At 42.9% G+C, this 26,292-nt stretch overlaps 2 protein-coding genes across 9 annotated transcripts in view; one reads left to right on the forward strand and one right to left on the reverse strand.

The window, feature by feature from the left end:
* The window catches only part of Fer1l5 (fer-1 like family member 5), a 60,913-nt gene extending 59,636 nt beyond the window's left edge, over positions 1-1,277 (reverse strand). Inside the window, exon 1 of the mRNA XM_070013260.1 lies at positions 1,140-1,277. Coding sequence (XP_069869361.1) covers positions 1,140-1,224 — 85 coding nt within the window. The 5' untranslated portion in view covers positions 1,225-1,277. The remainder of the gene's footprint in view (positions 1-1,139) is intronic.
* Positions 1,278-2,899: 1,622 nt separating this feature from the next.
* Kansl3 (KAT8 regulatory NSL complex subunit 3) overlaps positions 2,900-26,292 on the forward strand; it is a 45,118-nt gene continuing 21,725 nt past the window's right edge. For 2 of the 8 annotated variants that reach the window (XM_070013322.1, XM_070013324.1), the window contains exons 1-7: positions 2,900-2,969; positions 4,675-4,939; positions 7,622-7,792; positions 19,425-19,515; positions 19,635-19,820; positions 25,813-25,944; positions 26,143-26,259. In XM_070013322.1, coding sequence (XP_069869423.1) covers positions 4,725-4,939; positions 7,622-7,792; positions 19,425-19,515; positions 19,635-19,820; positions 25,813-25,944; positions 26,143-26,259 — 912 coding nt within the window. In that variant the 5' untranslated portion in view covers positions 2,900-2,969; positions 4,675-4,724. Of the gene's footprint in view, positions 2,970-4,087; positions 4,940-6,630; positions 6,720-7,621; positions 7,793-19,424; positions 19,516-19,634; positions 19,821-25,812; positions 25,945-26,142; positions 26,260-26,292 lie in introns of those variants that run through there. The other 6 variants (XM_070013327.1, XM_070013328.1, XM_070013329.1 and 3 more) reach the window with 6 other exon arrangements.

Below are 26,292 nucleotides of genomic sequence, written 5' to 3' on the forward strand. Positions count from 1 at the left end.
TGTAATCCTAGCTATTCAGAAGGCTGAGATCTAAGGATCACCTTTCAAAGCCAGCAGGAAAGTTCATGAGACTCATCTTCAATAAACCACCAGAAAACTGAAAGTGGTGCTGTGGCTCAAGTGGTGAAGCACTAGCCTTGAGCTGAAGAGCTGAGGGATAGCACTCAGGTCTAAAGTTCAAGCCCCATGACGGACAAAAAATAAACAACAAACAAAACAGTGAAAAAGACGTTAGATTTCTTTTTGGTTGGCTTGTTTTTACTGAGCTGGATTGGAACTCAGGGCCTCATACCTTCTAGGACAAGTACTCTACTATTGAACTTTAGTCCTTTATAATTATTATTATTTTTTTTATTCCAGTACTGGGGCTTGAACTCCGGACCTTGCAGTCAATATTGCTTGGCTTTTGTGTTCAAGGCTGGTGTCGTACCACTTTAGCCACACCTGCACTTCCAGCTTTTTTTTTTTTGGAGTCCTGGGGCTTGAACTCTGGGTGTGGGCACTGTCCCTCAGTGTTTCGATTCAAGGTGAGCACTCTACTACTTAAGCCACAATGCTACTTCTGGGATTTGGTTTTTGGGTTTTTTTGCTGGTTAATTAGAGATAAGAGTCTCACAGACTTATCTGCTCGGGCTGGCTTTGAACTGCAATCCTCAAATCTCAGCCTCCTGAGTTGTTAGGATTACAGGCGTGAGCCACCAGTGGTGATAGGTTTTTTGTTGTTGTGGTTTTATTTTTGGCCGGTCACGGGGCTTGAACTCTGGGCCTGAGCGCTGTCCCTCAGTTCTTCAGCTCAAGGCTAGTGCTCTACCACTTGGGCTACAGCACCACTTCCAGTTTTCTGAGTGGTTTATTGGAGATAAGAGTTTCTCGGACTTTCCTGCCCAGGCTGGCCTGGAACTGCGATCCTCAGATCTCAGCCTCCTGAGTAGCTAGGATTACAGGCGTGAACTACCAGCACCCGGTTTGGTGTTAGGTTTTAAAAACAACTTGACACTGTCTAGTTTACCATTTTGTTGTACAAGTAATCTCTGTCAGATTAGGATGCCAATAAATCTAGTGGGTTTTTTTTTTTTTTTTTTACTGCATGCAAGTCACCTCTTGGGGCTCTTCTCTGTCATTGTGCCCCTGGCTCTCACCTCTGAAGGAGACAATCACACAAGGTTTGGGTGTAGGGCTTATGGATGGGACAATCTGGGCTGACTCCACTACAAGTTGAAGCATCTTCCACTTATTTCTTCCTCCTTTCCCTGCAGAGCTACAGATTCCTTCTGAAAGCTTTGATCCAAGCCTTCTCCCAGGATTCACCAGGTGAGGAGAGCTTAGCAACAGGAAGGGATGTCACAGAGGTGTATGGTTCTTGGTTCTGGAGAGGAACTCTGGGAGAGGAAGGTGGATAAGAGCACATGTAAAGCCAGTGGCTGGAGGTGACTAGGCCTGCACAAACAAAAAGACCTGGCTGCTTTGACATTTTCTCTTTCTCTTCTCTTTTTCTTTTATTCTTGGTATCCTTTTGATTTCACAATCAGGCATGAGTTATGTTTTCTCCATTTGCACACAGTGAGACCAAAGGAGGATACTCTTAGGGGAGGTACCCAAAGGCACCATGTGCCTCTGATCATATAAAATAATATTTATTGAAATGAATTCCATGAAATGAGAACAAAGGGTTTTTTTTTCTTTTCCTGTCTTGATTGTTCATTTCTCTTTGTGGGAGGGTATATAGAGAGCACAGAAATTGAGGGACAAAGGGTGAACAAATGCAACAGTAGACACTATGTTGAAAATAAACTGTACAACTTGTGGGCAGATAAGAGGGAAAACCTGGGAGAGAGCAAGGGAAGGGGTGACATTATCCAAAAAGAAATGTACTCATGACTTATGAAACAAGAACCCCTCTGTACATCACCTTTATAAGAACAATAAAAAGTTATGTTTTCTCTTTATTCAAGCAAGGTATCTGGAATGAGTCCTTGCCAGAGTCATACAATTTAGATAAGAAAATAAAGCAAAGCCATTGGAGGGAAGATATAGAGAAATCAGGACTTTTTTCCCCTGGCACTGGGGCTTGAACTCAAGGCCTGGAACTCTCACTTGACTCTTTTACTCAAGATGCTTGGCCACTGGAGACACAGCTCCATTTCTGGTTATTTTGTTGATTAATTGGAGATAAGAGCCTCATGAACTTTTCTGCCAGGGGCTGGCTTTCTGAGATCCTCAGATCTCAGCCTCCTGAGTAGCTTGGTTGATGGGCATGAGCCACCAAGTGCCTGGCTTAAAAAGTAAATTCTTGGGGCTGGGAAGGTGGCTTTGCGGGAGAGCATTTTTGCCTAGCATGCATGAAGCCCCAGGTTCGATTCCTCAGTACTAAATACACAGAGAAAGCCAGAAGTGACGCTGTGGCTCAAGTGATAGAGACAGCCTTGAGCAAAAGAAGCTCAGGGACAGTGCCCAGGCCCTGAGTTCAAGCCCCAGGACTGGCAAAAAAAAAAAAAAAAAAATACATGCATTCACATGAATGAGTGCATTCACTAAAACGGGCGGCTTGAATGCAGGTGGTTCTGGACCCTGCTTTCATCACTCTGTCTCTGGGGTAGTGGGGCACAGGATGGAAAGCAACTGGGAGGGGTAAGGGAATGGCAAAAAAAAAAAAAAAGCAACTGGAATGAGGGCGGCGATGATTGCACGGGGGCTGTCAGAGCCACGCGGCCCAGGCTCCCTCCCCGCCCCACCACCCCCACAACCAATACAGAGGCCGGAAATGACTCCCTGGGCGACCCAGGCGTCCTTCCCGTTCCTCTCTCCCCAGGGCGAAATCCACCCCTGGCTTTGCCGCTTGCTGCCTTCGCTTCCCAGGCTGTAATCTGTTTCCGCATTTTACTCGGTACTCGGGGCCCTAGACGCAGAGGCGGTAGCGCGCACGCGCGCTGGGGTCCGGCCCGGGCGAGCGCGCGGCGGGCCGACTGCGGGTGAGGCCTGGGTCGGCCTCGGCGGGAGCGGTCGGTGGCGGGTGGCGGCCTCGGCGAGGGCTTCAGCGTTCTCCCGGCATGCGGAGACCGCAGGCCGCGGCCGAGGGCCGGGGTCGGCCGCGCGTGTGGGGCCGGGGGGTGCGCGGGGACCGCGTCTGGGCCGCCGGGACTCGGGGCGCGGAGCGGGCCCGGGGCAGCGGGAGGCGGGCGCCGGGCGGCTCGTCCCCGCCGAGAACTCGCGGTGACCGGGGCCGAGTCGTTCCCGGAGCCACCGCCGGGGTCGGCAGACGGCGCGTTAAGCCTGGCGGTTCTGAGGTTTTTGAGGTGCCCTGGCAGCATCGCCCCTCCTGGGCGGTGGGAGCGGGGCCTTCCCGGGCGTCCTCCGAGCAGGCCTGGCGGGGACGGCTCTCCTTTTCGTGGTTCCAAAATGAAGGAGTTGCAAAACTTTTGTTGAACGTGAATAACCGTGGGGGGAGACGTGGAGGGGAGCACGGGCGTCCCTGCTGTGAGGCGCACCCCCGCGACACACGGTGCCCTGTTGTTTTGGGGGCGCCCAGGAGCGCCTGTTTCTCGTCGTGTGTGTGTGTGTTGGTGTGTGTGTGCGTGTGTGTGTGTGTGTTGGTGTGTGTGTGTGTTTCTGGTACCAGTCCCAGTGTTGTTGTTTGTTGGTCTTGGGACTTGAACTCAGGGCCTGGGGGGCTGTCCCGCGCAGCTTCTTTTGCTCAAGGCTAGAGGTGATTAACCGGAGATGAGTCTCAATGAACTGGGCCGGTTTCCAATGACCATTTTCCCATCTCAGCCTCCTGAGTCGCTAGAGTTATAAGATGAAACCACCAGCGTCCCGGCTTGGTCACGTTCTTTTCACAGAATGGAAATAAGAGACTTGATTTTTTTTTTTTTTTTGAAGAATTCACATCTAAGATTACTGTTGTTCGCCCAGATCCTCTCTACTCAAATGTAGGAAATTGTGGTGCCTACCACAAGTTTATTGTCCGTATAGATAGGTCTTTGTGAACTGTGGTGTCTGTTCAGCTTCCAGCTACCTGGGTGTGTAGCTTTTTTATTTTATTTTATTATTTTTTTGGGGGGGGGTCCGGTCGTGGGGCCTGAACTCTGGGCCTGGGCGCTGCCCCTCAGCTCTTCAGCTCAAGGCCAACGCTCTACCACGAGCCACAGTGCCACTTCCAGCTTTTTTCTTTTTGATTAAGTGGTGCTGAGGAATCGAACCCAGGGCCTCAGGCATGCAAGGCTAGCGCTCTACCACTGAGCCACCTTCTCAGCCCCTGCTTTTTTTATTTTTTGATCGTGGGACTTGAACTCTGGGCCTGGGCGCTGTCCCTCAGCTCTTCAGCTTTTGAGCTACAGTGCCACTTCCGGTTTCCTGGTGGTTTATTGGAGATGAGTCTCACGGACTTAGCTGCCTACTCTGGCTTTGAACCGGGATTCTCAGAGCTCAGCCTCCAAAATAGCTAGGATTACAGGGGTGAGCCACCGGCGCCCGGCGGTTTGTAGCTTTTGAGTAAGGAAGAATTCATGGTCTCATCCTCTTCAGGGTTGTGGTGTGGGATCTTAGGCACAAGTGCTCTCTCTCTATATAGCAGGTACTCATCTATGACAATGGGTCACCAAAGTAAGCAGATTAAGAGATTCTAAGTTGGGTGACATTTAGAATATTCAAATTGACACACTTAACTTTTCACTGCAGGTGACTAGCATGCAGATACTCATGCTCTGACCAGCTGCCCCTCTTCTGAAATGGCCCACAGGGGCAGTGAGAGGGACTTCCAGACTTCTGCTCGGCGCATGGGCACCTCACTGCTCTTCCAGCTTTCAGTGCACGAGCGGGAGCTGGACCTCGTTTTTCTGGATCATAGCTATGCCAAGCCATGGAGTGCCCACCCAGATGCCAGTAGTGCCCGCCCCACGCGCATGCTCTTTGTTACACCAAGGCGGCAACATGAGAATACCATGTGAGTTTGGGCTTCCTGCCTAAGGGCTGCCTGCTGCTTCAATTGGTCAATAATCAGATGGTAGGGACTGGAGAGGATTTTCTTTTAGATGATTGGGGGATATCGTATAAGAAGCTTGGCTGTTTAGTTCAGGCATTTCTCTTAAGCAACATAAGCATATCAGACCAAAATGTAGACCTGTACAAGAGATATCTAACAAGAGTTAGAAAAATAAGGTGTGCAAAGGAAAGCAAACAACCCATTCCACTTAAGTTATAGGGCTTGTGTGGAAAGAGGAAAGTAAAGAGAAAGTCTGAAAAGTTGAGTTGTGAAAAATTGCCAGGACCCCTGTCAACTTCATTGTTGCATTTGGTTTGCTTTGACAGCAGCAAAACAGGCAGAAACAGCTTTCTTAGAGTACTTTACATTTTGCTTTTCCTAAGGTTAGGAGGGAATTCTCCAAACATTGTTTTCCCTCATTCCTTACCTTATTACAGAATAGCTACCATGAATTATTCTGATTTTTTTTTTTTTTTTTGTCGGATGTGGGGCTTGAACTCTGGGCGCTGTCCATTAGCTCTTCACCTCAAGGCTAGTGCTCTACCACTTTAGCCACAGCGCCACTTCCAGTTTTCTGTGTAGTTTATTTGAGATAAGAGTTTCAAGGACTTTCCTGCCCAGGCTGGCTTTGAACCGCAATCCTCAGATCTCAGTCTCCTGAGTAGCCAGGATTACAGGTGTGAGCCACTGGTGCCTGGTGATATTTTCTATTCTTACGATCAATTTGTGTCCTTAATTATAAACTTTTGGAGAAGGATTTTGTTTTCAATCTCATCTAATGTTTAATCTTTTATTTTTATTTTTGTTGGTCATGGGGCTTGCTTGGGCACTGTCTCTGAGCTCTACCACTGTGAGTCACAGTGCCACTTCTGGTTTTTTGGTGGTTAACTGGAGATAAGAGTCTCATGAGGACTTTTCTGCCTGGGCTAGCTTTGAACTTTGATCCTCAGATGTTAGCCTCCTCAGTAGCTAGTATTACAGGTGTGAGCCACTGATGCCTGCCTATATTTTATCTTTTCTCAAGCACAGGTTTGTTTTTTTGTTTTTTGGGTTTTTTGGCCGGTTGTGGGGCCTGAACTCTTGGCCTGGGCACTGCCCCTCAGCTCTTCAGCTCTAGGCTAGCACTCTATCACTTGAGCCACAGCGCCACTTCCGGCTTTTTCTGCTTATGTGGTGCTGAGGAATTGAACCCAAGGCCTCATGCATGCAAGGCAAGCACTCTACCACTGAGTCACCTTCCCAACCCCACAGGTTTGTTTTGTTAGGGACTAGAAGTCTGGTATTTTGCTTCTTTAGATGCTTCCCCATTCCCATTAGTCTCCAGGGGTTAGCTAGAAGAACTATGCTGTAATTTTAGCATGTGTAAAACAGTGGTTTTTATTTCATTTCCGTAAGCTTTTTAGATTTTTGGTGTTGTGACTTTAGCATCATTCTGATGCCTCTGGCCTGGAATAAACTCAAAAGTTCCTTAGAGTAGAATTCAAAAATACTTTTTTCTTGTAATGAAAAGCTTCTTGCTGACATTGAAATTTGTATGTCCATTTTCAGTAGAGTTGGTCTGATACTTAGAAAAGTTTTTCTCAGATAAGCCTTTGTCTTCGTATATTAGCCTTGCACGTAGAAATTTGGCATATTGTAGTAACTCTTTTTAGGTCATTGTGGCGGAATCTGGTGGAAGGCTATAAGTGGGAGATAGAAGTTGGCAGAGGCTACCTCATGTAGCTATTTGATTCTAAGAATGGTAAGAAGTCATTGAAATGAATTATATATTTTTGAAAGATCACTTTGAATTTTCAAAATAGATTATAATAGTATTGTCTAAATGCTAGCCCAATGTCTGGCCCAGAGAAAATAAAAGATAATGCCCACCACCAGATCTTATGTACATATTTCTTTGCTTAATTTCATATTGATGTAATTGTTCTAATCACTGAGAATGTGTGCAATAAAAACATTGAGTCCCAGAAGTTAGTACGTTTAATAGACTACCACAGACCAGTGTGACTGACATAGTATGTCAAGTGAAGGCATTGGTGAAATGATATGTGAGTGAGGAAGAAACCTCAGGCTCCTTGAATTTCATTAATGTCAATTTTTAGATTCACTTTTCCATTTATATTCGTTTGTTTTAGTATCTGTACAAAATGAGTTAGTTAAGGTGTCTGCATTCCAAGTGTACTGTCTTAGACAACTACAGACTTTACAAGCATAGAATTAACTACCAGTTCATTTGCTAGCAGAAAAGGAAAGTTTTATGAATAATTTAAAACTCTAGACAGTATTGTCCAGCAGAAATCTTTGCAGTAGTAAGAAATGTTCTAATCCTGTGATATCCCTTTTGTAGGCAGATGCTACATATATCTGCTGAGTACTTGAAATGTGATCAGTGTGATGAACAACTAATTTTTCATTCTGGTTGATTTTGTTAATTTAAAGCCAGTCATTAACATATAGCTTACATTTGTCTTTTTAAATAGCTGCTTTGTCACTTTTTGTATGGTCTTAAAATGACTCTGTGTTCCTATAGCACATACCAAAAAGTGCAGAGGTCTAGGCAAGTTTGGGAAAGATGAAAATGGTTGTTAGACAGTTGTATTGTGTGAAGTATGGGTGGCCTGGTCCTATTTCCTCACCTGTTTACAGTGAATCAGACATCCCAATAGATGTGGAGACCGTCACGTCAACTCCTATGCCACTCTATGACAATCAGAAGGCACGCAGTGTGATGAACGAGTGTGAAAGGCATGTCATCTTTGCCAGGACGGATGCAGATGCCCCTCCCCCACCAGAAGACTGGGAGGAGCATGTTAACAGGTAGGCGTGTGGGTCTCTGTAGGGTTAATGGTCACCCTTGTCATTATTTTGTATCATCATCTTCATTGAAACACATTAGTTAGGAGTTTATTTGATTTTTGGCACCTAAGTCAGAATGTTCTCACTCTGCATTTTAACTCTTCCGCTCATTCTGCCATGAGCTTCTTGAAAGTAGGGCTTGCATTTCAGCTGTCTCACTGTCACTGCTATTAGAATACTGTCTGCCACACAGAAGGCATATAATGTTGATTGAGAGCAGATGCATTCTTGATATCTATAGTCCCAGCTACATGGAAGATTGAGGCAAGAGCATCACTTGAGCTCAGAAATTAGGAACCAGCGTAGGTAATATAGTGAGACTTCATCTCAGAAAAAAAGGAAATAAGGGTAGGCCAGAGGATGCAGTAGTAGTTCAGTGAATGTTAGAGTGTTTGCCTGGATACATGATGCCCTGGGTTGTATTCCCAGCATCACAAGATAAACTAAAAAGCCCCACACAGTTTACTTTCTGAGATTAATAGCACATGTTTGTAATCCCAGCTCTTGGGAAGATGGAGCAGGAGAATTGCCAAGTTCTAGGTCAGCCTAGGATATATAAGATCCTATTTCCCATCCCCCCCCCAAATGTTTATGGAATAAATAAATGAGTTAAATGTGATAGATATGACTAGTTTTGATCTTTGCACAATATAGGAGTCATCCTTACTACAAAAAGAATGAAAAGTATGTTTGTAAAAATTGCATTATTCTGGTTTGTGACCAGGATAATGAAAATGTTTTGGAATCACATAAAAAGTCAACATTTTAATAGCTTTAAAAAATATTTTTTCCCATGTAATTGTAACCCCTCTGTATGGTATTTTCACAATAAAAAAAGAAAAAAAAAGAAGAAAAAAATAGATTTTTGCCGGGTGCTGGTGGCTCACATCTGTAATCCTAGCTACTCAGGAGACAGATCTTAGGATCACAGTTCAAAGCCAGCCCAGGCAGGAAAGTCCATGAAACTTATCTCCAATTAACCACCCAAAAACCAGATGTGGCACTGTGGCTCAAAGTGATAGAGCACTAGCCTTAAGCAGAAAAGCTCAGGGACCGCACTCAGGCCTGAATTTAAGCCCCATGATCTACCCCAAAAAAAAGAAGAAGAAAAAAAGATTTTTTCCGGTCACCAGTGTTTGATGCTTGTAATCTTAGCTACACAGGAAGCTGAGATCTGAGGGATTGTAGTTCAGAGCCAACCCAAACAGGAAAGTCCATGAGACTTTATCTCCAGTTAACCACCAAAGAGCCAGAAGAAGAGCTATGGCAAAAAAAGCTCAGGGACAATGCCCCAGGCCCTGAATTCAAGCCCCAGGACCAACACACACAGACACACACACATACACACATTTTCAAGCCAACCATTGGTGGCTCTTGCCTATGACCCTAGCTACTCTGGAGAGTCCTTGTGATTCTTATCTCTAACCACCAAAAAGCTGGAAGTGGAGTTGTGGTTTAAGTGGTTTAAGTAGAGCACTAGCCTTGAGTGATTAGCTAATGAATAGCACCTAGGCCCCGAGTTCAAGCTCTAGTATTAGTGTACCTGTGTGGACATGCAGCTTCTCCCCCCCCACTTGTCAAGAAGTTGGTTGGAGTGTTTAATTGAAATTAAAGTAATATCTTAAGAGGAATGCTTCTGATAGAGGAAAATTGTTGTGAATGAAAGTCTGGAATATTGTCAGGATCAAGGAGTTCAGAAAAAGTGTTTATCCCCATTGTTATAGTCAACAATAATAAACTATACAAAGATAGTAATAACAAAGAGCTACTACTTACTGAGTGCCAGACATTCCTCCAAGTGCTTCATATGCATTCTCTTTTTTAAATCTTCCCAGGGACTCTTGGAGATCTATCCCTTTTTAATCTGTTTCACAAGATGAAGCAGCTCAGAGATAGGAAACCTTAAAAAAACTGTGGGGCAGGGATTTGTCCATCTGGCTCCAGAGTAGAGTGTCCTTGACTGCCAAACCCTCTGCAGTAAAGAGTTAGGCACAGCTCACATCTTTAATCCTGGTTATCAGGAAGCTGAGCTCTGCGGATCACAGTTCAAAGCCAGCCTGGGTAGAAAAGTCTGTGAGACTTTTCTCTAGCAGAAAGCTAGAAGTGGAATTGTGGCTCAAGTAGTAGAGCATTAGCCTTGAGCAAAAAATCTAAAGAGACAGCACCCTGGTCCTGAGCTCAAGCCCCAGCTTCCCCTCACCCCCTCAAAAAGAGACCCAAGGGTAGCCCAGGTTCCTTCTGTCTCTGTCTCCCAAGTGCTGAGGGAAATGGCATGTACTACCTTCATACTTGGCTCACAGTTTCTTAATTTATTTTATCTTTTTTTGGGGGGGAAGGGGGGGTCCGGTTGTGGGGCCTGCACTCGGCCTGGGCACTGTCCCTCAGCTCTTCAGCTCAAGGCTAGTGCTCTACCACTTGAGCCACAGTGCCACTTCCAGCTTTTTTTTCTTTTTGCTTATGTGGGGCTGAGGAATCGAACCCAGGGCCTCAGGCATGCAAGGCAAGGGCTCTACCACTGAGCCACCTTCCCAGCCCAATTTATTTTATCTTTTAAGGCTGACCTTAAGTTTGCTCTGTTGAACAGGCGATCCTTCAGCTTGTGATCCTTCTACCATAGCCTCCCAAGTGCTGGGATTATAAATGCATACTACCATGCCTTCAGCAAGGCAGAAGTGACACTGGGATATCCTGCCCAGAGTGTTCATTTCCAGTAGGAACATCTTGAGCAGCCATTCTATTCCAGAAGTGATTGGTTAGAGTCCAAGGAGACAAGATTTTTTTTTTTCTTTTTGGTCCGGTCATGGGGCCTGAACTCTGGGCTTGGGTGCTGTCCCTCAGCTCTTCAGCTCAAGGCTAGTGCTCTACCACTTGAGCTACAGCACCACTTCCGGCTTTTTTCTTTTTGTTTATGTGGTGCTGAGGAATCGAACCCAGGGCCTCAGGCATGCAAGGCAAGTGCTCTACCACTGAGCCACCTTCCCAGCTTATTTTAGACAAGATAGGCACACTAAATAGGCCAGGGTACCACTTCACCTGACCTGTAGAGAGAAACATTGTAAAAATCTTTGGCTTGTTTTTCTTCATTCTCTGTGTGGACCTCCATGATGTTATGACATTACCACAGAGGGATATGATTTTTTTTTCTAAAATAAAATTTATTTCAGAATTTGTGTGTGTGATGAGATTTAGAGGTTAATAAACTACTTTATTTAGGTCACTTGCGCATAACAGCTGTCATCAGTTGATTTCATCTTCAGAGGTCACCATTTATAACCTGTCTCTGAATTTGTAGCCTGTTTGGAGTTTGCAGATCTGCTTCTCTGATTATTGCCCTTCTTACCCTTGACTTGATTGTTAAGTTGTTGTTTCCTTTGTTTTTGTATAAAGCCATGAAAGAATTACAGTTTTCTACATTGAGAACTCCATGAACTATAGGACAGCTCCCTACAAACTAGATTTTTGTTCCTAGAAAGCATACTGATTGCCTTTTATCTATAGAGTCAGAAACTTTTTTTTTAAATTAGAGCTCCTCTTGTCCAGTTTTAAAAAAAAGCCTATAATTTTAGCTACTCAGGAGGCTGAGATCTCAGGATTATGGTTCGAAGCTATCCTGGCAGAAAAGTTCCTGAGACTTTTTTTGGGGGGTCCGGTCGTGGGGCCTGAACTCTGGGCCTGGGCACTGTCCTTCAGCTCTTCAGCTCAAGGCTAGCACTCTACCACTTGAGCCACAGCGCCACTTCCAGCTTTTTTCTTTTTCTTGCTTATGTGGTGCTGAGGAATTGAACTCAGGGCCTCAGGCATGCAAGGCAAGTGTTCTACCACTGAGCCACCTTCCTAGCCCCCTGAGACTCTTATCTCTAATTAACCAGCAAAAACTGAAGAGAGGATGTGGTTCAAGTAGAAAAGTGTCAACCTTGAGCAGAAAAGCTAAGTGACAGCACAAAGCCCTGAGTTCAAGTCTCAGTACTGGCACAAAAAGAAAAAATCCTCACCATTACCAGTTTTCTGTAGCTGATACTTTATTAAATTAGTTTAAATTTCTCTGCTTGATTTACTTTAGGTTGGGGGTTCTCAAACTGATCCATGGGCCTAATGTGGCCCATTGCTTGTGTGTGTGTGTGTGTGTGTGTGTGTGTGTGTGTGTGTGTGTGTGTGTGTGTGTGTGTGTGTGTGTGTGTGTGTGTGTGTGTGTGTGTGTGTGTGTGTGTGTGTGTGTGTGTATGTGTGTGTGTGTGTGTTGCTGGTCATGGGACTTGAACTCTGGGCCTGGGGTGTGTGTGTGTGTGTGTGTTGCTGGTCATGGGACTTGAACGTGTGTGTGTGTGTGTGTGTGTGTTGCTGGTCATGGGACTTGAACTCTGGGCCTGGGTGCTGTCCCTCAGCTCTTCAGCTCAAGGCTAGCACTCTATCACTTAAGCACAGTGCCACTTCCAGCATTTTCTGCATATATGGTGCTGAGGAATCGAACCCAAGGCCTCATGCATGCAAGGCAAACACTCTACCACTTAGCCACCTTCCCAGCCTTGTTTTTTGTTTTTTAAATAGCTCATAAACCAATAATGTTTTTTGTTTTTAAATGGTTAGACACAGATGAAGAGAAGAATAGTATTCTGATAATACATGAAATTCACACGTCAGGATTTATATTAAATAATTCATTGGAATACAGCCAAATTCATCCAATAAGTATTACCTGTGGCACTTTTCCACTAAAATCCCAGTTAAATAGTTGTGTCAGGGAATATATGTCCAAAAAAGCCTTAATGTATTTACTGTCCAGTCTCTTATGGAAGAACTTAGCTGGCTGCATCTGAGTCATGTTCTTAGTCTGTGTGCCATAATCATATGACTTGGAGATCTTTTAAATTATATTTTTTTGACATAGTAATATGCTCCTGAAGATGTTGGTCCAGCTTTTTTCTCTTTAGATGTTTGGCCCATGGCAAGTTTCACCAGATGCTCAGCTTTTGAAAGATTTTTAACACATGATACTTTTCAGCACTTGCTTAGATGGATTTTGAGACATTTCTCACATTTTTTTTTTTTTTTTTTTTGACATTTCTCACATTTTAATGAAAGAATCTAGTGTTGAAAAGTAGGCTGACTTAGAAATCAGAACTTCTGGATTCTAGAAAAAAAATACCCATTCTCCTTTTTAAATTTTCCCTAATTATTTCAGAAATGGTACTACATATCTGTGGAGAAATCTTAGGTTGGAGTTTGAAATTTTGAGTTTAAGATCTTTGAGATGCTTTTTCTCCCTTCCCTATTCTTTTTCCTTTTCCCGTTCCTTTTTTTTTTTTTTTTTTTTAAAGAAAACTTAGGGGGCTGGGAAGGTGGCCCAGTGGTAGAGCACTTGCCTTGCATGCTCGAGGCCCTGGGTTCGATTCCTCAGCACCACATAAGAAAAAAGCCAGAAGTGGCGCTGTGATTCAAGTGGTAGAGCACTAGCCTTGAGCTGAAGAGCTGAGGGACAGTGCCCAGGCCCAGAGTTCAGGCCCCATGACCGGACCCCTCAAAAAAAAAATTAGAAAACTTAGCAGTGCTTTATTGAGTAAGCAGGCAAGCAGAATCCCATAGACAGAGTTGGGTGATCAAAAGGAGAGACACCTTTCCTTCCTTTTTGAAACTTAATTTTTGTCAAGTTTCTCTAATGTTCAGTTTAAAAATAATTCTATAGACATTTTACTGTTGACTTAGTCTCACTTGAAACAGGGAAATAATGATTTTTTTTTTAAACTATCAAGTTTGTCTAGCATGGTGGTACATTTCTGTAATCCAAGCACCTGGGAGCTGGCAGGACAATAGAGTTTGACATTACCAGGACTCTTTCACCAAAAAAGGGGAAGGCAGGAAGGAAGAACAGACCGTGTTTTTCTACCACAATGTAGAATGTTTTGCCTACTTTGAATAGGATGAGCCACAGGTTACTATATCATTTGGAGTTGGTCAGAGCATGGGAGACAATAGATTTCTGATCTCATCTTAGAAATGAAAGGAATTTTTGTCACTCAGGAAAATTGAATAGGTTTACGTGGAATGAGGAAGAGCCAGTTGACTCACCAGTTCCCATCAGCTATTTAACTGTTTAGACTTGTATTTAAAATTCTGTCTCCTGTTTTTAAATTTTGCCTTAATTATATCTTTCCCATGCTCTTTATCTTAATCTTGGGTTAGATCACTTTTTCTGCCCACTTAATTTTATAGCCTCCCACGAAGTTGACAAAATAAAGAGAACATGTTTCAATTCTTAGGATCACTTTGTTATATATCAGTAACAATCCTAAGAACTTTTTCTAGGATTTTAGACTGAGCATTGTGGTTTTAAAATTTAATTTCTGCTCTCATTAGTGTATGGTAGTAATTTCTAAATGTCTTTTAGCTTAAATCACTTTTAGCTTCCCCTGTGTTCACATCATTTTTCTTGTTCTCATCATTTTGTGTTTCAGTAAATATAGAGCAAGAAAAACAAATAGAGAAAACATACCCTTGGTGCTTCATAAATTGTACCTTTTCTTCTGTTTTTCTTTCCTTGGCATTTCTGAACTATGAACTCAGGGCCTTGTACTCATTCAACTTGATTTCTTGGTGGGCACTCTGCCACCTTAGCAATGCCTCTAGCCCAGCCTTTTCTGTTTTTTTTTGGGGGGGGGAGGAAGGAGGACTCTAGCAGACTTTTCTACCCTGGCTGGCCTTTAGCTGTGATCCTAAGGATCCTGGCCTCCTGAGCAGTTAGGATTGCAAGTGTGAACCACCAGTGTCCAGCTTCATTTTCTGTTCTGGAAGCTGAAATTTTCAATGTAAGTAAGTTTTGAGAAGGCTCTAGAAATTGTTGGACAAAACAAAATTCCTTACTGAAACCAGTTGATGATAAATTATTACCGGAAAGTAAGGTAGAGGGAAGAGAGGAAAAACAGCTCAAAGATGTTGCAGTAAAGATTACAGTATAGTACCATTTTAATGATGCTGTGGATTCTTTGATAGATTATTTTCACAGAACTTGAAATTCTGAAATTTTAATCATATAATCTTTACTCTTTCTATTTGACTTTGAGAAAGACTACAATATAGTACCATTTTAATGATGCTATGGTTCCTTTGATACATTATTTTCACAGAACTGGAAATTCTGAAATTTTAATCAGATAGTCTTTACTTTTTTTATTTTACTTTGAGATATTTGTTCTGCAGAGGTACTTGCACAAACTTATAAATGTATATATGTGAATGGAGGGAGAATGGAAAGGTGATCACTACAATTCAATTAAGACTCAACCGCCAGGCACTGGTGGCTCATGCCTGTCTTACAGCTCTGGAGGCTGAGTTCTAAGGAACTCATGATTCAAAGCCAGCCCAGGCAGGAAAGTCTGTGAGATTATTATTTTCAATTAACCATCCTCCCCTCCCCCCCCCCCAAAAAAAACAACAGAAGTGAACTATGGCTCAAGTGGTAAAACACTAGCCTTGAGTGAAAAAGATAAGGGACAGTATCAAGTCCCTTGTAGTTCAAGTGCCAGTACTGGCACAAAAACAGAACAAGAAAAAGGGAGGGAGAGAGAAGAAGGAAGAGGAGGAGTGGGCGAGAGGGACAGTGGAAGAGAGACTTAACCTAAATAGGATAGGACATTAGAGGTCTATTAATGTGGAGGTAGATACTTGTGTCTCCAGAGAGGTTTTCCTATACTATTTGTGAGCATTCTCTCTCTCCTGTTATCCCATCCAATCCTCAATCTTACCCAAGAAGCAGTATACATAAAAAGCATGCTATTCATGTTAGTATGCAATAATATGAAGGAAAATGGGATTGTAAACCAGTGGTCTGGAGCTTCTGGTCTCACAAGCCTCTGAAGTAGTCTGAATCCAATGTGAAGTTGAAGCTTTCACTTTCCACTTTCCAAATCGAGTCTTTTGAATTTTGATTTTTATTTGTACTGGTTCTTGAGGGCTTGGATTGAGTGCCTGGGCACTGTCTTTGAACTGCTTTGCTCAAGGCTAGCTCTACCACTTGAGCCATAGATCTATGTCCAGCTTTTTTGGGTAGTTAATTGGAGATAACAGTCTTCTTACAGGCTTTTCCTGCCCAGACTGACTTCAAGATGCGGTCCTCAGATCTCAGTCTCCTGAATTGCTAGGATTACAGGCATGTGCCAGTGGTGCCTGGCTAAACCAGTCTTTTAATATTAAACCACAACAAAAATGGACTGGATCCTGATGAAGTAATGGGAATTAAACCAGGAAAACTAAAGCACAAGAAGAGAAAGGACAATCCCCAGAAGCCTAGGATTGCTTCTAGCATCCACAAGTGATTATAAAAGGCAAAGTAGCTTTGGAGGTTCAGGAAGGATTTAGCTATAGCAAGCTCTGATGATGCATGGGAAGGCACTGCCAAAGAGGTTACCTGGTTCTATCTCTGCAGTCATGGATTTTAGTTGTTATCCTTACCAGTGGTCATGCTGACCCGTATATTTGATAATGTCAGGGTTATCTGGTCCATATCTATTTTATATACAGGAGACTCAGGTCACACAACCAGCCCTTTATAGATCTGGGTAAAGTCCTGGTTCCTAGTTTAGGATTCTCTTAAGACTGTGTAACTGGAAAGTTGTAAAATGAGAGATGTCTTAGGTAGAGATTCTATTTTAGGGAGAAAATGAGCCCACTGTCTGGTCATGGAGGTACATGCCTGTAATCTCAGCTACTCTGAAAGCAGAAGGAGGATTGTATTCCATGACTAGCTCAGGCAAAAGTACAAAGTGCTTATTTCAAAACCAAACTTAAAAAGTAAAAAACTGAGACATTGTTCAAGTAGAAGAGTGCTTGCCTCGCTAGCATTAGACCTGGATGAGATAAACAGAAAGAATATGGAGGATCTATTAATTTATTATATCCTCATAGCACAGTGGTATTAAACTTTTAAGTTTTTACTTACTTGGTAGGTAATTGTGTGTGTGTGGGGGGGGGTACTACAGAGTTTGAACTCAAGGCCTTGGACTTGTTAAGGTAGGCACTTTACCTTTTTGCTTTAGTTGCTTTTTGAATAGGATCTTGAATTTATGCCTGGGCCTACCTAGACAGACCTCCGTCCTCCTAGCTATACTTGCAATACAGCTGGAATGACAGGTGTGTATCATTAGGTCCAAGTTTTACTGATGAATATGGGGGTCTTGAGAACTTTTGCACTGGCTGGCCTTGAACCCAAATCCTGAGGAGCTAGGATTACAGGTGTGAGGTGAGATGCTATACCTACCTTTTTTTTTCCTTTAATACAGTCTCATTAAATAGCCAGGTTAGCTTCAAATTCAGGATCCTCCTGCTTTAGCCTTCCAAGTGATGCAGTGACCAAGCAGGCATCTGGCTGTGATCTACCTTTGTATGTTGTTTGTCTGTTGAGTATTTTTTTTATTGTTATTACTGAGGAGTTGTACAAAGGGGTCAGGTTATAAGCACAGTGGTTCTTGGTCAGTGTCATCCCTTTTTTCTCCCCCATTTTTCCTATCTCTACCCACAAGTTACATAGTTTAATTTTTATATAGTATCTATTGAATATAATGGACTACATTTGCTTACTCCTTCTCCATTCCTATGCCATCCTTTACCCCCTCAAAAAACATGTTTCTATTTCCTAGTATTCATTTTGATAAACAGTACCTTATAGTTTTTCAGAAGATGTATGCCTTTGAATTCTTCCCCTAAGTATACCCTCCCTTAGTTTGTTTGTGTATAAATGTATTGAGCCTTGTATATGTTATCATACATAAGTTGTATTTTAGATCTAGCTTCCACATTTGTTTCATTTTTTTTTGATAATTTTTCTAGCATTTAAAAGCACTGTCAATTATTTTTCCACTGTTTTGACTTTGTTTATGATACTTCTTTAATAGAGGTTTGAAAAAAAATTTTTTTTTGGGTCCGGTCATGGGGCTTGAACTCTGGGCCTGGGCGCTGTCCTTCAGCTCTTCAGCTCAAGACTAGCGCTCTACCACTTGAGCCACAGCGCCACTTCCAGCTTTTTTTCTTTTTGCTTATGTGGTGCTGAGGAATCGAACCCAGGGCCTCAGGCATGCAAGGCAAGCGTTCTACCACTGAGCCACCTTGGGTTTGAAATTTTATGCAGTTATATTTTTCTCTTTTTACTTCTAAGTTTGGGGTAATCCTTAGTCTTATTCAAAGACAGACAGGTAGAAGTAGGTAGGTAGGTAAGTAAATAATCACTGTTTTTCCCCTAGAACTTTGATAGCTTTATTTTTTAATGTTTAGCTTTTTGCTAAACATTTGAAATTTATTTTGATGTAAAAAGAGGCGTATAGGAATTTGAATTTATTTATTTGTTTTTGTCGGTCATGGGGCTTGAACTCTGGGTCTGGATACTGTCTCTCAGCTCTTCAGAGTGCTCTACCACTTGAGCCACAGCACCACTTACAGTTTTCTGGTGGTTATTGGAGATAAGAGCCTCACACAGTCCTCGGATTTCAGCCTCCTAAGTAGCTAGGATTATAGGCATGAGCTACTGGTACCCGGGCAGAATTTAGATTTTCTACTGGTTGTCTCTACTTAATAACTTTAATATGAAATGCTACCTTGATCTATCTCACTTGTGTCCACTCTCCACTTCAATTTTCAAAAGTTATTACCAGTTTCTTTTTATTTATTTTTTAATGGCAGAGAACGTTGGTAAACAAATACTGAGTTTCTTATTTTGTTATCTTGTCTCAAAAAAAAAAAATGTAGATGAAACTGTATATAATGACACATGCCTGTAATCCCAGCTACTCAGGAGGCAAAGGCAGGAGGATTTAAGCCTACACACAGTTAACAAGACCCTGTCTCAAAAACACAATACAAGCAGAAGGGTAGAAGGTCTGGCTAAGTGACAGAGTAAGTGCTTGCTTAGTATGTGCAAGACCCTGGATTCAATCTTCAGTACTATAGGAAAAGTAAAGATATTTCCTGATCCTTTCTGCCTTGGTGTGAAATATAAAACTTAAGAATTTCAACCTCAGCATGGTGGTGTATGGTGTAGTCACAGAATTCAGGAGTCTGAGAAGCAGCACAAATTTAAGGCTGGCCTGAGCTACATAGCAAGATCTTGTCTCAAAAAATAAAATATAAATATAAAAAAAGTGAAGAAATTAAAAATGTCTGCAGTGGAGCCATTTCTTTATTATTGTGATTATTTTAGTTGTTAATAATTAGGTTTATTAGTATTGAAAGACTTGTAGTGATTTTGATTTTTAGTGTGTTGTTAATATAGAGGTGTTCTGATTGGGACAGAAGAAGAGAGAATGATGGAAATGGTAATATTGATCAAAACACACTACTTACAAACTGACATATTGAAACCTCTTTGTACAACTATTTAAAGATAGGTAGGTAGATAGATGGATGGATAGATAGATAGATAAAAAGGTGTGTTGATGTGAGTCATTGGCAAGATTGGGACCAGAATCTGGGTCTCATGTTTTAGTGATTTTAAGCTATCTCAAGTTACACGTTTTCATAATGAGAGCAAAAATGTGGCAAAATCTTCTTTAGGTAAACATACATGGGAACAACTCTAGGGTTTGATTTTAATTCCTCAGAGTTTCCATTATAGGACGGGCTGGACAATGGCCCAGAACAAGCTATTCAACAAGATCCTCAAAGCCCTGCAATCTGATCGGCTTGCCCGCTTGGCCAATGAAGGGGTAAGCCAGAAATCTGCCCACAGTGGGCCTTCCTAGTTCAGGCTTCACTGGCTGACTGACTTGTCTTCCCCATTTTCTAACCAAGTAGAACTCTTGTTCCTTCTGCTTACATCTTTCAGGCTTGTAATGAGCCCGTGCTGCGCCGTGTTGCTGTGGACAAGTGTGCAAGGAGGGTGCGTCAGGCTCTGGCAAGTGTGAGCTGGGACACCAAACTGATCCAGTGGCTGCACACTACCCTCGTGGAGACCCTGAGTCTGCCCATGCTGGCTGCCTACCTGGATTCATTGCAGACACTGAAAGGGAAGGTAAGCTGAGGCTTAGGATGTGGGGTGGGACAGGGTTCCCCATGGATAGCTTGGAAGGCATGGTTGAAGTTGACAGATTTACTATTAAAAGCAGAAGACAGAATCATTTTACATTTGCATCTGGTATAACTGTCTTCAGCCCTGCTTATCTCCAGGATGAGGTTTGAGGCCTGAAAACCAGAATACGCCTTGCAGGTGGTGCTTGAGCATTTGCTAAATTGAGTAGTCCTGGAGGTTTACCTAGGAGTAGTGTTGATACAGGTGTGAGAAGCAGATCTGTGGCACTCCAGGCCAGGGGATTATACTGTGAGGTGGTACCTGACACTTAATCCTCTCCTTGGCACCAACCTTTAGGAGCAATGCTTAGACTGCAGTAATTTATTATGAATGTCTCATTAAATGTCCCTGCTTTCATGCACTCAGTATTGTACATAAACTATTTTCCTTGAGATTCTGCTTGATTGTGATGTTAAGGCAGCACTGGACTAGTGTGGTAGAAAGCAGGTTCTGGAGGCAAGGGCTGCTGTGTATGTTTCTTCATCTCCAAAATGTGTCTGGTAACAGTTCCTACTAATTATTTCTTTACGAACTAAGTCAGTTAATCGAGGTAGCTTATAGGAAGGCAACAGCAACTGTTCAGAATTATTTGAGGTATTCTTATAGGACATTAAAATTGTGCTTTGCTCCAATAAATGACGTTAGAGAACTTGGATTCATTCTATTATTCACTTCCTCTTCCCTCCCTATGCTTCCTTTCCTCTCCCCTTCTTACTGGGGCTTGAACTCAGGGTCTTTTAATTTTTTCACTCAAGGCTAGTGCTCTAACACTTGAGCCATAGCTCCACTTAGGGCTTTTTGATGGTTAGTTGGATGTAAGAGTGTCATGGACTGTTCTGCCTGGGCTGGCTTTGAACCATGATCCACACATCTCAGCCTCCTGAGAAGCTAGAATTACAAGCATGAGACACAATTACCCTGATAGCAAAAGCTTTTTAAGTCAACTCTGATTAGATCCATTGTCTCAAAGTCATCATTAGCTCACAATTAAATAGGGAATTGTGAACCTACTGGGCACCAATGGCAATTATTTACCCCATAAGCTGGATTGGAACTGTGGCTCAAGTGGTAGAACTCTAGCCTTGAGGTTAAAAAAAAAAATGCAGGAAAAAAAATGCAGGGTACAATTTATACCTGCAATCCTAGCTACTCTGGAAACTGAGATCCTCAGATCATGTTTCAAAGCCAGCCCAGGCAGGAAAGTCCATGAGACTCTTTTTTTTGGTTGGTCGTGGGGCTTGAACTCTGGGCCTGGGTGCTGTCCCTCAGCTCTTCAGCTCAAGGTGAGCGCTCTACCACTTGAGCTACAGCGCCACTTCCAGTTTTCTGGTGGTTTATTGGAGATAGGAGTCTCACGGTCTCTCCTGCCCTGGCTGGCTTTGAACTGCGATCCTCAGATCTCAGCCTCCTGAGTAGATAGGATTACAGGCGTGAGCCACCAGCGCCCCGCTTCCGTCCATGAGATTCTTATCTCCAATTAACTACCAGAAAACTGGAAGTGAAGCTGTGATTCAAAATAGTACAGCATTAGCCTTGAGCAAAAGAGCTCAGGGTCAGTGCTCAGGCCCTAAGTTCAAGCCCCATCACCAAAGAAATTATGATTTTGTTTTATTTTTTTGTCTGTCATGGGGCTTGAACTCTGAGCCTGGGCACTGTCCCTCAGCTCTTCACTTCAAGGCAAGTGCTGTCTACAACTTGAGCGCCACTTCTGGTTTCTGGTGGTTAATTGGAGATAAGAGTCTCAAGGATTTTCCTGCCCGGGGTGGCTTTGAACCATGATCCTCAGATCTCAGCCTCCTGAGAAACTAGGATTATAGGCATGAGCCACCCGGTGCCTGGCTACCAAAGAAAATATAAACACACAAACACACACGCACACATGCACGCACGCACGGTAAAAACACCAGCCAAAAGCAAGAAAGTGTGAAATCTAGAGTTCAAGCCCTGGAGTTCAAGCCCTGGTATGGGCACACAAACACATGATGGAAATTTGGGAATAAAGCTGATTGGAGATGGAAGCAGGGAGTAATTTGGACTGGAGTAATTTGGTCAGAAGCCAAGGGATACCTGGTGCCCCCAGAAGCTGGGAGAGGTAGGAAGGACCTTCCAGAGGCAGGAAGGATCCAGGTGCTCCAAATACTGAAAGACGTGGGAACCACCCTTACAGAGACTCTAGATGGAAGACTGTGGCCCTACTATTAGACTTCTGGCCTCAGCACTATGAAAGCAGATGTTTTTACTCTTGTATCAATCCAATTTGTGATGCTTTGTTGAGGATGCTCCAGAAACTCAGGGATCTACAATGGCTGGCTGGGTAAAGGGAGCTCCAAGCTGAGAAAATAGCGGTGCAAAGGCCCTTAAGTAGAGTGAGCTGTGGATGAAGATGAAGGTGGAGTATTTGGTATAAGGGTCCTGGAGGCAGAAAGCATGAGGCTGCAGTAGCTAGAAGGCTCAGCTGTCAACATCATACACACACACACGGACAGCACACACACACACCCAACACACCCCCAACACACATACCCCCAACACACACACACACACACCCCCAACACACACACACCCCCAACACACACACACACCCAACACACACACACACCCAACACACACACACACCCAACACACACCCAACACACACACACACACACACACACACACAACTCAGGGACAGCACCCAAGCTCTTAAAAGGGGGAGGGGAGTTACAAAGAATATCCTATTGTGGTAGAGAGCTTTTACAGTTGGGCTTTAACCTTCTTTATTAGTTTACATCCGCCTTCCTGAAGTCCTTGACTTCAGTCCACCTGCCTGGGTAAGCCCCACACATTCTTGCCTGTTACTAGTATCTCTTCTCTCATCATCTTTTGGAATCCTGCCGGTTCTAATAGTCTATTTTAGTGCTTCTTTAGATGAGAAATACCTGTTAACCTCCCCCCTCCATTGAGTGATTCAAATCAACAGTATGGAACTTCTGTTTTTCTCATGGCAGTTATCCAAGCCCCAGTGTTATTTGTGAGTGTGTCTTTCTTTCCCCGTGTAGATTAAATTCCTCTGCAAGGGGAATTTAGCTGGGTGTAACAGCAGCTGCCACACATTTAGTGACTTGAGAGTTAACTGGGACAGGCTCATGGTGATAATTCCCTAATTTCTTGTCCAGAAATCTTTTTTTTCTGTCTGTGTATTCCCCCACCCCTATGATATCCTTGTGTAACCCAGGCTCTCATGAACTACCCTAGCCTTTCAGGCCCTGGGATTACATGCACCTACCAGCATGCCTAGTTTTCAAGCCTTACTAAATTTATTTATTTGAAACATACATGTGTATAGGGGACAAACAGATACAAGATTCTGAGTAAATTATACTATAGTGCATTGTCCACTTTTGTTGTTTTTTAATTTCTTTTTTATATTTTTCAATGCTGGAGATCAAACCCAGGGTTTTACAAATGCTAGGCAAGTACTCTACCACTGCACCACATTCCTAGCCTCTAGTGTATTTCTTTTTAAATTAAGAGCAGTTTATCTTCTACCTTTCAAATTTTGCAACATGAATCAAACTATAGTGCTTTTTATTCTGCAGTCTCTAGCCCACTTCCCAATCCCTTTTTTTGGTAAAATTCTGAATGTGTCCTCTAATATTCAAAAACCTTTCCTTGCCCTGAGACTGTTTTGAGCTTTCTGTGGGTAGTGTGGCGTTCACACAGACACTTTTTAAGGTATAAGCACCAGCATATCTGAAACCTATATTTATACACTTGTGAGGTAACATTTTGTGTGGATACTAAAAACACAGGATATAGTATAAATCACAATATCTATAATATAGTAGGATTTGGGGAGGTGGATACAATAATAGGTTTAATTAACATGCTATAGCTTGAAGGCTGTACTCTAGAAGAAATTGTGGATTTTAAAAAAATTGGAAAAATGAACTGTTACTTACTGAAGAAATCTAGAACACACATAAATCTATAAAGGAAAAAGATCAACCATAATTCCATAGAAATAATTACATTAATATTTTGGCAAATTTTCTTACAGCTTTTTTTATTTTGTTTTTGTTTTTGTTGGTCAGGGGCTTGAACTCTGGGCCTGGGTGTTGTCCCTCAGCTATTCAACTCAAGGCTAGTGCTCTACCACTTGAGCCACAGTGCCACTTCCGGTTTTCTGGTGGTTTATTGGAGATAAGAGTCTCATGGAGTTTCCTGCCTGGGCTGGCTTTGAACTGCAATCCCCAGATCTCAGCCTCCTAAGTAGCTAGGATTACAGGCCTGAGCCACCAGTACCCGGCCTTTTAATATATTTTAATTCATCCAGCTCTTACGGCTTTTTTTAAGTAAAGGTAACTTTTATATCTTTTCTATTCTTTCTTGGCAGTACTAGATTTGAGCTCAGGGTTTGAGTCTACTAGGAAAATCCTCTACCACTCAAGCCACTCCTAACCCTTTTTGCTTTAGGTATTTTTCAGACAGAGCCTTGTGCTTTCTGACCACCTAGCTTCTGATTGTGACCTTGCTACCCATGCCTCTCACATAGTGAGAGGAATGCTCCAAGCTAGGAGTGGTAGAGCTAGAGTGGATTTGTCTGCCTGGACTGACTCCCAAAACCTCTATTTTCAGATCTCAGCCTCTTGAATATCTAGGATTTTATGCATAAGTCACTGATGCCTGGCTCCTAGTTTATTTGTTAAATTGCAAGTCTCTAACTTTTTTGTGTTGGCTAACCTCAAACTTGGTTCTCCATATCCTGAGTGGCTATGATTACAGGTATAAGCTACCATACCCAGCCTATATTTTGTTTTACTTATAACATATTAACAAAATTATTTTTGTGTTCCATAAATTTTTATAAATATTTGAAAGTAATTCTTAATACCTAAACATAGACATTTAGATTTTTTTTTTTTTTTTTTTTTTGGGTCCAGTCGTGGGGCCTGAACTCTGGGCCGGGGCGCTGTCCCTCAGCTCTTCAGCTCAAGGCTAGCACTCTACCACTTGAGCCACAGCGCCACTTCTGGCTTTTTTCTTTTTGCTTATGTGGTGCTGAGGAATCGAACCCAGGGCCTTGAGCATGCAAGGCAAGCGCTCTACCACTGAGCCACCTTCCCAGCCCGACATTTAGATTATTTTTATATTACTATTTACTATTGACAGTGAATTGGTCTCTATATAACTGTCCTTACCCTTCCTTCTGTGTGGGTATATTTCTGTGTATGTATGTGTATGTGGTGGTACTAGGATTTGAACTCAGGGATTCATGCTTGCCTAGGTAGTTATTCTAATACTGAGGCACAAACCTTCAACCCATATTTGTACTGCTGGTTATTTTGAGATGTGGTCTTGCTTTTGGCTCAGGAACTTGCCTGGACTACATCTTCCTGTTTTACGCTTCCCTCTATAGGTGGGATGACAGACATGCTTGTTATTCCCAGCTTCTGTTGAGGTAGTCTCCCAAACTTTTTTCCTACAAGTTGGCATGGAACTATGATCCTTTGGATCTTACCTTCATAACAAGGATGACAAGAACATAATCATTTAGAAAAGGAATGGGAATAAACTTAAGTCCCAAGATGCTTTTTAATGGACAAACCCACTTTCATAGCAGGAGCACTGTTTGTTGGCCACTCCCTTATTTGTATGTTTGCTCCCAAGAAAAGTTTGACAGGCCTCTTGCTGACTCACTTTAATAAGAAAGGTTTAGCCAGATGTGGTAGGTCAATCCTGTAATCCCAGCTGCTCAGGAAGTGGAGATTGGAAGGTGGCAGTTTAAGTCCAGTCTGAGCAAAAAAGAAGTTTGAGTGACTCCCTCTCAACTACTGGCTGAGCATGATGGTATGTGGCCGTTGTTTCAGCCACAAGGGAAGCACAGTGACTTGGCATAGCGTTGTGCACCTGCCATCCTGCTTCACACTGGAATCTTCTTTGCTCATCTTTCTAGATCCCAACCTTGATTGACCGGATGCTTGTGTCATCCAACACAAAGACTGGGGCTGCAGGAGCTGAAGCCTTGTCCCTCCTCCTCAAAAGGCCTTGGGACCCTGCTGTGGGGGTGCTTTCTCATAACAAACCAGTAAGTTGGATACTCAGACTTCACTGTGACACATGAAATATTTAGGTCATCTAGAACCGTGGCTAGAAGATGATAAATAGCTTACTTGTTTCATTAGTAAAAAGGTGAGGATGAGAAATGTATTGGGATAGATTCATTGGTATTTTTGTGGATGAATACTTCTCATTCATTTGTTTTTGGTTGGGATTCTCTCCTCAGAGCAAACTTCCTGGCTCGCCTCTGATTCTCATTGCCTCCTCTGGCCCCTCCAGCTCTGTGTTCCCCACTTCACGCCGCCACCGCTTCTGGCAGTCTCAGCTCTCCTGCTTAGGCAAGGTATGTGTTAGGCAAAAGAACTCGGCTAGGTGG

The sequence above is a fragment of the Dipodomys merriami genome, unplaced genomic scaffold (genome assembly GCF_024711535.1).
Source record: "Dipodomys merriami isolate MVZ:Mamm:240054 unplaced genomic scaffold, mDipMer1.0.p SCAF_90, whole genome shotgun sequence".
NCBI lineage: Eukaryota > Metazoa > Chordata > Mammalia > Rodentia > Heteromyidae > Dipodomys > Dipodomys merriami.